Raw genomic sequence first — 12,702 nt, 5'->3', positions numbered from 1 at the left:
AGCTGACAGGGCATCAGAAGCCTCCCGTGGATGCGATCAATTGAATCGTGGTGGGGTTTCCAGGAGGAGACTGGCAATGCTATTGTAGTCAGAAGCGTGAGTCATTCACCGTTCCCTTCGCTGCCTATGTCTATATTAGGGTTGTTGTGGTGCTTGCGCAAATTCATGGTCACTGTTAGGAAAATCTCCTTTGCAACTACCATGAGCAACTGAAGGTGAAAACACATCCTCCAAGCCCGACCCTTGGGAGAAGAGGAGATGGGGAAGTCTGCTCCTTTAGGTTCAACTCATAATTGCGGTGTCTTTGGATTTTTTTCTTTTACATTCCAATTTATAAAAATAAGAGCAATGAGCTACTGAATAGCTCGAACTCTAATAATTACAGAGGCGTGAAAGTTCTAGAAGAACCACAGTAATGGTATTTTCAGAACCAGAAAGTTGGGATTGGAGAGGTGGCTCAAAGGTTAAGAGCACTGGCTAATCTTTCAGAGGCAGGTGACAATCATCTGTACCTCCAGTTCCAAGGGATATAACACCCTTTTCTGTCCCCTTTGGGCACTACAGACACATGGTAGACATACAGGCAGGCAAAGTGGATCTGCCCACGCACATGAAATAAATCTTAAAAACCAAAGAACCTAAACGTTTCTGAAGCCTCTGCCTCCCCTTCCTTTTTCTCTTTCTTCGTCTTCCCCTTTGAAAGGGTGATCTTGGTACAGAGTCCTCGCTGCCCTGGAACTCACTACGTAGACCAAGGTGATCTCAAACTCTCAGCAATCCTCCTACCTCAGCTTCCCAAGTGTTGGGTTTCTGAAACATCTGAATTACAATAAAACTAGATTAAGATGATCTCCCAGAAAATGAACGTCATGTTGTGAATTTTATTTATCTATGTAATTTTATAAATGTCATTTCTTAAGAGGAAAACAAAAGTGTTAAGTGTGTCTCTGTTAACCTCTGGTAACCCGAGCCTTCATCCCACAGAATCAGCCTACGATGCTTGCCGGGAGAGTCTTGTCTAGTAGGTTTTCTATTTAATTCTTACTGTTTTCTTCTTCCATGAGATAGAATGGCATTTGGGTCTATGGTTTTTCTTTCTTAACAGTTGCCACCACAATGCAATGCTAAAGCGAGTGAGGAGAGTTTTCTCCTGAACTTTCTCTTTGCTTTTGTAGGGACTGATGCAGAGCTGCAACCAGATGCATGCTTCCTACCTCTTCCAGCAAGATAAACACTATGACCTGTCCTATGACACCGGAGACAAGGCCTTGCAGTGTGGACGCCACGTGGATGTCTTTAAATTATGGCTCATGTGGAGAGCAAAGGTGAGCATAGACCAGCTGAATGGCAGCTAAAGAGAAGAAAGCCTATATGACAAAGGTTGTAAAAAGAGATTGGTAGGTAGAAAATTATTCAGGGAATTCTCTTTGGTCCTGTATCTGCATACCCACATTCTCTGTAGGCAAGAGCACAATTAAACCTGTCCTTGGTCTCCTCTCAAGTACAGTTGTTTCTAAAGCTCTCAACTCAAAAACCCATATTGATGCATCTGGCAGAGCACCCTGGTTTTTTAAGAGGCACCTCTTACCATTGTCATCCTCATTGCTGTCTGGTCTATTTTGTGCCCTCCTCTCCATCTTGGTTGATGATCCATGTTGATGACTGATCGATCGCCTGGGTAGATGAGTGTGCTTATAGAAGGAAACCAGAATGAAAAATGTCTACCGTGATCGCTTATTTTGGACACTTCAAGGGATAACTCCCAATGAGAAAACACTTTTTAAGACTCTAAAAGTGCCCAGTCCTTTGTGTGGGGTTCTGTGTACCTCAAAATTTACCTAGAGATGATCCTTCACCTACCAGCAACGTAATTTCTGTAGCTGTTGGTACAGTACAGGCCGGGCCTCTTCTCAGCCTTCTGGAGACAGACGTGTTAAATATAAGGAGGCTGCAAGGGTCAGAGATTATGTTTTTATTAGTTTATTCGTTGACAGTTTCATGCATGTTACATAATGCATTCTAGTTACCCTTGTCGCTCCACACTTTCTTATCCATTCCACCTCTCAAAACCGAAGTTCACATTCCAACTTTATATCTTTTAGATGACTTTTTGACTTTGCTTTGTTACCTACTTTGTTACCTACCTACCTAGTTTAATTTTGACTAGACTCTCTATTTACAGGAAAGAAAGATCACCAGACACTCAGTACGCTAAGGCAAAAGGACTGGTGGTTGTTTGAGATCAGCCCATCTTCAGAGTAGGGTCTTGTCTCACAACCATGTAATCATCACAGCCACATTTCCATGGTTGTTCTTACAGGGAAAGGCTGAGTCCTGTGACAGGCATGGCTAGGGAGCTTCAGGAAAGGTTGACACCTGTGACAGGCATGGCTAGGGAGCTTCAGAAGGGATAATTATCCTTGCTTCTGGTCTAGGTTGAGGGACTACATTTATTATTTTGATAACTCTTACCATTTCATCTTGGGGAAAAAAAAAAAGCTTCAAGTTGAAAGCCAAATGGAAAATTTTTCCACTTGGCTGTCCAGACATTTGAAGCTTTGTGTAACAGATCAGAAAAAGCTCTTAAGTAACGCAGCTGGTGACCTTCCCTTTCTCCCCTCTGTCTGAGGTCTTTTGTTTCAAGGCTGGGAAAGCTTGCCCCTTCACCTTCATCTCAGGGGTTGGCCTACTCATGCTGTTTGATCCACACCTGATGTTTCTTTCATTTCCCCCCTGGCATTAGGACCTGAAACACGCTTTACATGGGCTGGGTTGGGTCTTCCCTTTGGGGGATGATAAGGCCCTGTTTAAAAGGGGAAAACATACCCATCTTATCTCCATTATAGTTACAGTTGCTTCCTTTGGTTCCCATGCTGGGATAGGTGGTATTCGAGTTCCAAGTGCATTAACTGCTTTTCTGAGATTTCCATTTGCACTTACCAAATACAGGTACTAAAGGAGGAAAGGCATTTTGAAAATCAGTTCTCTAATGTGCCCAGACATTGGTCAAATAGCTCCAGTCCAAAGCTATTATACTGTGTTTTGTAAGTCCAGACCCAAGGTTTCCAGCGCTGAGGAGTAAAAGACTTCAATGGCATATTCACTCAGCTGATGTATGAGTCATGCATCATCACAAAAGACACCACCAAAAAGCTGGGCAGAATGACAGGCTTCCTAAGACTCATTTGTTTGATCAACTGACATTCAGTGAGTGCCTGTTTATTCTTACTGAGGCATATTAAGGAGTTTGAGGATGGATAATTTGCAACACTAGTGGGGGGCCGAGCAGGCATGTGGGAGGTCCCCTGACAAAAGCTTCTTGTCTACAGGAAAAGACTAGCCCAGCCCTTCTGTTATTAATGACTTCCATGATTGCATCTATGAGCTGCAGAGGCAAATTTTCCCCTTGAGTAATCAAAATAATTGCCTGGGGAATTAAGCCCTGGGAACAAAAGGAGTCAGCTGTGGGCCCTAGTAATGAAAAGGAACAAATGCACCTGGAGGGAGATTAAAAGGGAGCAGTCAGCAGAGGAGGCTCCAGGAGGAGTCTCAGCATGGCGGAGCTGACTGGGCAGGATGACCGGCAGTCTCCAGAGGACTCACATCCTTTCCCCATGTCCAGCTGAGCGCTACCCACATGCCTAGTCTGCCTAATGTTTTTCCTTCTTCTCTTTCATAGGGGACTACTGGGTTTGAAGCACATATTGATAAGTGTTTGGAGCTGGCAGAGTATTTATACAATATCATAAAAAACCGGGAAGGCTATGAAATGGTGTTTGATGGGAAGGTATGTACTCCCAGTTCAACAGTCCCCAGACGTGTCTTCAATCCCACTCTTTACCCCTGGTGTTTTCTGACATCAGTAATGCGCTGTCTAGCTAAGTGGGACCGTTACAAGGGGAAGCAAGAGATGGTGGGATGGCTCCTTGGAGCTGGAATAAAGATCAGACTCACAAATAATTCTAGAGAGTATGAAAGTGAGACACTCCCAGGGCAATTGCTCATTTAAATGCAGGGATTATTTTCTGAACCTGAGGAACAGGAACATCTGAACCGTCCTTGGGATTCTGAACCGGGTCTGAATTTTCTTCCTTGCAGCCTCAGCACACAAATGTGTGTTTCTGGTTCGTGCCTCCCAGTCTGCGTGTTCTGGAAGACAACGAAGAGAGAATGAGCCGCCTCTCTAAGGTAGATGCTGAGGGGTCATTGGATAGATGTGTCTTCTTTATCACATGCAACATCTTTGTGGGGAATACCAGCTGATACCTGGACCCATCCCCTCTGCGGGCTCCCACAGAGCCAGGATGTGCAAAGTCTGTGTTTCCTGACTTTTCACAATTCCATTTGCTTGTTTCTAGAGAGAGAGTTTATGATGTCTTAAAATAATTGATTGGGTGATAATCTCCACTGACATTCAGAAAGCACCAAGAACAGTCCTCAAAGGTTCAGGGGTTTTGAAGGGAAACAGATACTCGGTTACAAGTACAAAAGAGACTTCAAGTATCAGAAATCGTCAAAAAAAAAAAAAAAAAAGGCTGCTGCAGGCCCTCTTGAGATACCAAGGTCAAGGCTACCCAAGGGAAGGAGCAATAATATTAACAGCTACCATTTACAATGTTCATTGTTGCCCCAGGCTCAACATTTATCAGGTTTTAGGTCACTTAAAGTCACATAGCATCAAGTGTGAGTTGATGTGGCCAAGCACTGTTGCTGTCTCGTTTTATTGAAGGACAGGGAGAAAATGTAAGTCTGACTCCAGAAGCTTCAAAGTCTCCTTTGATCAGGAAGTACTGTTTTTAACCTTTAATCTCTACCTGCTCCCAACATCTACACATGGGTGAAATATGTTTTTTTTTTTGGTGTACAGTGTCACAGTGCTGTAGGAATGGGAAAGTAGGGGTGACCGTATATACTTGAATTCCAGAAGGTGAGCTGCTCTAGGCATTTTTTTTTTCAGTGACTAGAGGAGGCTGAAGACACAGCCAGGTTAGGCAGACATGTACTTCCCACTTCTAAGACTCTCACCTTATCTTACTGACCTTCTGGAACAATTCATTCCCTCCACATAAAGGGAAGAGTAAGATTCCTGTAGATGAAAAACCCTCAGGAAAGGTTTTAGATATTAACATCTGCCCTTTAGCAATCCAGCACCACATTCTTCAGCAGAATGAAACTCACATGTGGTAGACTCTTTTTTTTATTTGTCAGTGTATGTTGTATATGAGGGTACATGTTCACACGGGTATGCTAATATACATGTGTGTGCATATTCCCATGTGTGCACCTGCATTTTGGAGAGAGAATAAAGTTAAATTCTGGACAAGATAAGGCCAAAAACCCACCTGAAGGTCAATTGTTGAGCTAAAGTACTGAGATACGGGAGTTTGCAATATAATGAACTATACAGGTTAGGTGGCTTATGAACAACAGGAATTGATCTCCCACAGTTCTGGGGGCTGGGAAATCTGAGATCAAGAAGCCAGCCGATTCCGTATCTGCTGAGGCCCCACTTCCTGGTCCATCAATAGCCTGTTTTCACTATCCCCTCTTCTGGCAGAAAGAAAGAAAAGGCCTCACTGAGGTCTCATATATAGGGCAAAGCCATGTTATTAATAATTAATTATCAATAACTAATTAAATACTAATTAATAACTAATTACTAATTAATAAGGTAAAGCCTCCCAAGAACCCCATCTCTTAATTGGGGATTAAGATCACAACATAGAAACTTGAGGGGACACAATGTTCAGTCTACAGTAAGTACTTTTCACATACTTGCTTACATAAGGAAGGGAACATTGACCAAACTTAGTGGTGAATGAGCTCACTGGCAGGCAACAAAAATCTAGATAACAGAAGTGGTTATTACTAATACAAGTATTCACCCCATCATGAGGATGTCAAGATGAGGATGTGGTAGGTGCATTTCCAGCTGCCCAGACAGGCTGCTCCATGCTCCACCTCCCCTGCTTCTGGTTCCTCTCTCATCTTCATCCTCAGCTTTTTTACTGTTGCTATTCTAAGGGTGGGGAGTTCATGCATGCCTGACAACTGTCCCACCTCTGAGCTCTGGCCTTTCTTTAATTATTCTTTTGTTGTATTGTTGTTGTTTCAAGACAGGGGCTCACTGGGTAGCCCTGGCTGGCCTAGAACTCACAGAGATCTGTCTGCCTCTGCCTCTCAAATGCTGGGATAAAAGGTGTGCGCCACCAGGCCCAGCAATTCTTGATCATTATTTGCATCTCTTTTATCAGCTTTTGTAGTCCTCCACTAATTGATGATTTTCAAAAAGCCAACAGATGGATTTAATAGCAAACTGGTAAAGAAGCAATTTGGCCTCATACTTGAGGTGACTTTGTAAAGGTCTGTAATTGAGGCGTGTTTTTTTTTTTTTTTGGGTAAGGTTTTATCATTACTAAGTATCTCTTTAATGACTGTTCTATTTCCCATTTCATTCGTGCATTTCTAAGATTTAAAACACAAAAGCTTTATAACATATAGTGAAAATACATTTCCATGATAACTGTATGTTATTTCATGAATACCATCCCCATTAGGAGGAAACAAGTATATATTTTTAATTACAAAGAGGCCTGCTGGTGACATAAGAGATGGTCCCCATTTTCAACTAAATTTCTGACTATGTACATCCCACATAAGTTGAAATCATGTCTGACTTCGCATTTCTGGCTGTATCTTTGTTATGAACATCAAAGATCAGATACTATATTTATAGACTCCAGTGTCAAATGCATGTGGACAGATCACACATCTGAGTAGATGGACCTGGAATGTGTGTCTTATCTTAGAGAGGGGTTCCTCCCATGCTACTGCCATATCAGTTAGAACTCAGAAAGCCCTCTACACTTCCCTGCGCTGTGCTAGGGAACAAAGGAATGAAAAGGTACTGTGCCTAGCTTCCAGCAGCTTACAGATGAGGTAGAACAAGAAAATGTATGTGTTCATCAGTGAAAGGTCAATTAAGAAATTAGGATATTGTGAGACTCGACGGGTGAGGACCATGTAGTTACAACTTAGAAGGAGAAAGATGAAGATGGTCAGGAACTGGTTTGCAGCACTTGTAGCACTGTGGGGGAGTTCTGCAGAATACTCAGGATGTGAAGTCTTTCAGAGTACTCCATAGGATGTGGACTGGGAAAGTGTGCCACAGAAAGACTGATGATAGCCATGAAATGATGGCAATGTAAATGGTTCAAGGGATATATAATAAATTGCTCTTGTCAGAGCTGTAGATTCATTTTGGTGAGCAGTTGAAGATGAATCCTTGGAGCTGATGACAAAAGGTCTTTGTGCCGAGCTAGGGAGCATGAACTCAATTTGAAACAGTAAAAAGAACCTATGAAGCTGCAATGAACAGTCTAACATAAATACTGTGATCTTATCTGAAATAGTCTTCTGTATAGGAAGTCTTGTGGATTCAGCTTTTTACTCCCAGATAATTCTTCATATCATTAAAGGCTTTAAAAAGAGAATTAAAGAAACTAGAAAAGTTTAGGATCACAGGAAAGTTGTCAGAAGTATAATATCTTTACTTATTTTTCCTCCTGTGTGTGTGTGTGTGTGTGTGTGTGTGTGTGTGTGTGTGTGTGTGTATGTGTGGTAGTGGGGGGGTTGCCCTCCTGGGGAGGCCAGAGGAGGGTGCTGAGTGTCTTCCTCTATTGATCTCAGCCATTTCTCTTGATACATGGTCTCTTGCTGAACTTGAAGCTTACCATTTCAGCTAGGCTGGCTGGCCAGTGAACTGCAGGACCAGCCTGTCTCCTCTCCCTGACAGCATCAGTGTTTCAGGCATGTGCAACCACTCCTGGTTCTGTTACATGCAGGCTGGGGGAACACAGGTCCTCATGTGTTCCAGCAAGTGCGCTCACCCCACTGAGCCAACTCTCCAGCCCCTCCGAGGTCTGCTGCTTTTACCCATCACTTGACACTAAGGCTTATCCCTCATAGCAAGTCTATGAATAATGCTTTCTTTATAGTGGCTTCATATTTTCTGGGGTGAAGGTGTCTCCAGTCTAGTTCTGTTAAACCAATTTAGCCCTGGGTCAGGACCAGATTCTTTCCATTCCTCCAAACACTAACTCGACAATCAAGGTGGCGAGTGCCTGCTAGCCTACTGTACGTTACTCTTATCATATTTAGGGTTTTTAATGTTTTGAGGTTTGTTTGTTTTTTTAATTTTCTGACCTCATGAAAACTGTGTTCCTGTTCAGTTAAATCCAAAATCATCCCCTGCTGTGGGGTTCCTAACCTAAGAGAGGGCACGGAAAGAAAACCATTGATTGCACTGATATGGTCTCTCCTACAGGTGGCGCCAGTGATTAAAGCCAGAATGATGGAGTACGGGACCACAATGGTCAGCTACCAACCCCTGGGAGACAAGGTCAACTTCTTCCGCATGGTCATCTCCAACCCTGCAGCAACTCACCAAGATATTGACTTCCTCATTGAAGAAATCGAACGCCTGGGACAGGATTTGTAATCACCTCACTCATCAAACTGTTGGAATTCTCTAGGTAGACAGTTAAGTTGTTCCAAATTGTGTAAATGTATTTGTAGTCGTTCCAAAGTAAAACTATTTCTATATTGTGGTGTCACAGTAGAGTACAGTTTAAAAAATCAAAACAACAAACAAACAAAAAAAGAAACATCATTCCTTTTAAAAGTCCTTTCTTAAGTTTAGAATACTTCTGTAACAATTAGTGACAACAGGCTATGTTCTAATCAGTAAGAGAAAGCATAAAGTTGATATAAGTACTTCCCTTTTAATATAGTATGCCAATCCACCTTTATTTTCACTTCAGAGCAGTAGTACTGAATAGTGCCAAATCACCCTTGAATCATAAAAGGTTCTCTGGGGTGCCGTGAAAAGGACAAAGTAAATAGAAAATGTACGCTGACAATAAAAACTCTTGCCTTTTTCATAGTATTAGAAAAAAATTTCTAATTTACCTAGAGCAACACTTCAAATGTATTTAAATACATATAATTTTACAAAAAGAAAAAATATATATATTAAAAGAAATCCTATTTTGTAACATATAGATTTTATTTTATATGTGTTATACAAACTGCAGGGGCAGATATGAAACCTAAGCCAGATTTATTTCCTTATTTTTTTTCCTTTCTCTCTTTTCATGGAGGCACAATAAAACACTTTATCAAGGTAATTTTAACATAGAAACTCACAAAATTATTTAAAAGTGTAATAACTTACTTTAGAATGTATTATGGCTTATCATCTCCCTAAAGATAGTATTCCAAAACAAACAGACACATAAAAAGGAAACTTCTAAAAAACAATTGATCAGATCAACAATTAAAACTCTCTTCCTGTTTAGACTTTACATGAGTTGACCCTGGAAGACCCACTTTATAAGCCCTGCTTGGTCCCAGATCCGGGCAAGTATTCTGTTCTGCTTTCCTGTGTAGCCCGCTTTGAACAGAAGGTTGATATTTGTTCTTGAAGTGTCCTTTCAAACCATATTCTTTTATTAGATCATTTGGATTAATTAGAAAAAAAAACCTAAAAATAAAACCTAATCAGCCCTAGCAAGGAGGGGCATAGCACACATTCCTGAATGATGAACTCAGAATGTTAAACCCAGCCATAGGAGACCTCTGTGTGACAAAAATGACTTCGTCCCAAATGCCATTCTGCTGCTTTCTGAGGGAAGGGTCGTCTGCATCTTGTATACTCTCTTATTCAAATTCCTTCTTTACCCTACACTCAAGTCTCTCCTGCTAGATTCCCTACCTCCAGATCCTCAGTAGCGAATTAATATCCCGTATGGCTATTTTCCTTTCCTGAAATTAGTTTCTTGTTCATGCCTTTCAAGATAGCCTAAGATCCTTTACCTGCCTCCCATCAAGATCCACAGTGACCAGAATATGCACAGATCACAAAAACTCAAAATAATATTTTAAAAGTAAGTTTCTTTCCCTGTCAACTGTATGGAGAGCTATCCACAGCTCCCATGATAACTTTAGAGTCACGTAGAAACAGACCTGTGTGCTGGTAGAACTGCAGCCTTTTACACACAAATGGAAATGTACAGGTCCAGATGCATTCTCCTACTCCATAGCGACAGGCATTTCAAAACGCAGAAAGACTCCAGGAACAAAGAAAGAAGGCCATGTCCTTAACTATCACAAATGTGCATGACTTTGACCCAGACCTTATTTGATCAGGCTATGTGAAAACATACTGGTCCTAGGTATGAGTGTGGCTTTAGGCCCTTGCTGTCTAGAAAGCCAATGGATTCCCCGGAGCACTGAAAAGAAAACTCCCTGTGAAGCAGAGCTGCATGAGAGAAGAGCCTCCCATTTTAGGTACTCTCTAGTGGGCGAGCATGCCTTTCCTTTCTAGAAAATGGCTGCAGAGAGTAAACCAGCAGCTGTCCATTCGTCTTGAGCCTCAGGCCCAAAGAGTTCATTTCACAGGAATAGACACTCATTTATCAAACCCACTGTCCCACTTAGAGAAGGCAGTAGGGCCTAGTGTCCTGACAGACAGAAAGCTTAGCCCTTGGGGGACAGGCTTGGTAGCACAAGCTAGCTTCTAGTTTGATGAGACGGCACGCTTGAAAAAGAGCTTGTGTCCATGTATGAGATTCCAGCAAAATGCTTTTTACTGGAATGAAATCTCCTATCCCCTTCTTCTACGGATTCCCCCTCAAATTTTCTAGGAGCCTAGATGTGGAAATCTCTTCCCACTGTATCCTAGAGAAGGAGGCAAATGCAAACTTCATAGATCCCAATACCTTAATTAGATCTGCCATCCACTTGAGAGAGAAGGAGGGAAGATGGGAAGAAAGAATAATGGGGGGAGATTGTATTGAACATTGGTCCAAATTCCCAGTGCCAAAAGTCTATCTGTGACCTTTTTTTTTTTCCTTTAAAAGCATTGGTTTCAGCTTTAATCAGAATTGATATGGCCATTTTTATTTACACAGCAATATTTCATTTATTATTTAAATACTTGAAAAAAGTGCAGTGTGTGTTTATCTGAGATCTCTAAGTGGTATAGAGTTCATGTACTGTCAGAGGATTTGAGAAAAGAAAAATCGTGTGTGTGTGTGTGTGTGTGTGTGTGTGTGTGTGTGTGTGTGTTACCTTTAGTACATTGTAAGTACTGTCTTGTCACCTCAGATTGGGGTTGTGCACTTTATATTGAATTGCGTGGTGTTGCAAATCAACCTGTGTTGCTGTAAAAGCTTGCACAATTATCAGTGTGTCCTCTTCTTTGTGGTAGCTGTATTGAATGTTGAACTTTGAGACTGTGAGAACTACGCTTGCATTGGCTCCTGTCCTCACCTCTCTGCTCCCTCACCCTCTCACCCTATCCCAAGCTGTGTGCCCTCTGCATCAGCTCTTATAGAGAGCATAACCTCAGCTAAGCCCCACCCTAGGAAATCTCTTTGAGAATTGTGTGATTGCACACAAAATGTAAAGTGAACACTGGTTCATCTCTGAGGCTAGAGAAACCGATTATGGAGTGTCACAAGCTGCTGATGCTGCAGGTGCTGACTCTGTGGGGACTCGGAGGAGGTGCTGCTCCTCAGAACATGGACAAAGGAAGCACAGGTGTAAATATAGTAGCAGGAAAAAAAATTCAAAGACCATCAAACCAGGTATCATCTTGCACGTGCTTTTCTGTTTCCAAGTGCTAAATGCAAACACTGTGTATTAGTTTCGTGTGCCAAGATCTTGTTACCAAATGGTGTTTCTGAATAATGTCAACATTTCCCCAGTACCCCTCCATTACTAAGGACAGAATAAAAATAAAAATAAAATATACAGACACGTGGCAACCTGTTCTTCCTACCAAATATAAACTTGTGTATCATCAAAGTATTTTACCTGTGTTTTCTCTCTAAACCCAAATAAATGTGTAAATGTGGACATATCCAGGCTGTGTGTGATCATTGTGCTGTCTGTCATGTGGTGGAGATAATTTTTAATGACTTTCTTGTTTGGGGGTCTTATTTCTGCTATCACCCTCTCCTGCTACATCTGAAGGATACTATTGCACAAACTCTGGTTTCTCCTTCAAACAGAAATAATCAACTAAAAACGTTTTTATTATGAAAAATTTCACATAAGTAGAAAAAAATGAGAAAAACAAAATAACAAAGTCCCATGTGGCCTTTAACCTTTACTGTTTCAGAGCTCAAATCTTATTTAATTTTATTTCTCTACACTGCTTTCTCCCCAACACCAAAATATGTGTTGATGATTGTGTGAAAGATAAGGACTCTCACATAGGAGCGACACAAAATCCTGCCATTATTCTCTGTGCCCAGGAAGAGTTTACCACTCTTTGATATGAGGGAAAGTGTCTCGGGAGAAATTCGAATGAAGGTTCTGCAGCAGGATTATCTGGGATCAAGTTAGAACCTCACCACTGACCCTCTGGGATATCCCAAGAATATTACCAAGCCCCCTTGATTTTATCCCCAGTTTTACACCAGCTACTTTCTTCATAAGGTTTTGTGTTTATAAAATTGATGTATATACTGCACTGAGGATGGCCCTTGGTACGTGTGCTGACTAACCTTCATCATCAGCTTGACTGGATTCACCTTGAGGTGTGCCTGTGAGGGTATTATCATAGAGGCTTAGCTGAGGATGGAAGGACCACCCTGAATGTGGGTGATATCATGCCATGGGCAGGGGCCCTGG

The 12,702-nt window shown here is 41.7% G+C and overlaps 1 protein-coding gene across 1 annotated transcript in view; it reads left to right on the top strand.

Annotated features, from left to right (window-relative positions):
• Gad2 (glutamate decarboxylase 2) overlaps window positions 1-11,926 on the top strand; it is a 69,467-nt gene extending 57,541 nt beyond the window's left edge. Inside the window, exons 13-16 of the mRNA XM_042278010.2 lie at window positions 1,176-1,325; window positions 3,680-3,787; window positions 4,099-4,188; window positions 8,327-11,926. Of these exons, the coding sequence (XP_042133944.1) occupies window positions 1,176-1,325; window positions 3,680-3,787; window positions 4,099-4,188; window positions 8,327-8,500 (522 nt within the window). The 3' untranslated portion in view covers window positions 8,501-11,926. The remainder of the gene's footprint in view (window positions 1-1,175; window positions 1,326-3,679; window positions 3,788-4,098; window positions 4,189-8,326) is intronic.
• Window positions 11,927-12,702: the final 776 nt, after the last annotated feature.

Source organism: Peromyscus maniculatus, chromosome 5 (assembly GCF_049852395.1).
Source record: "Peromyscus maniculatus bairdii isolate BWxNUB_F1_BW_parent chromosome 5, HU_Pman_BW_mat_3.1, whole genome shotgun sequence".
NCBI lineage: Eukaryota > Metazoa > Chordata > Mammalia > Rodentia > Cricetidae > Peromyscus > Peromyscus maniculatus.
Note: the sequence above shows the minus strand (reverse complement) of the source record. Positions and strands in the feature narration are given on the sequence as shown.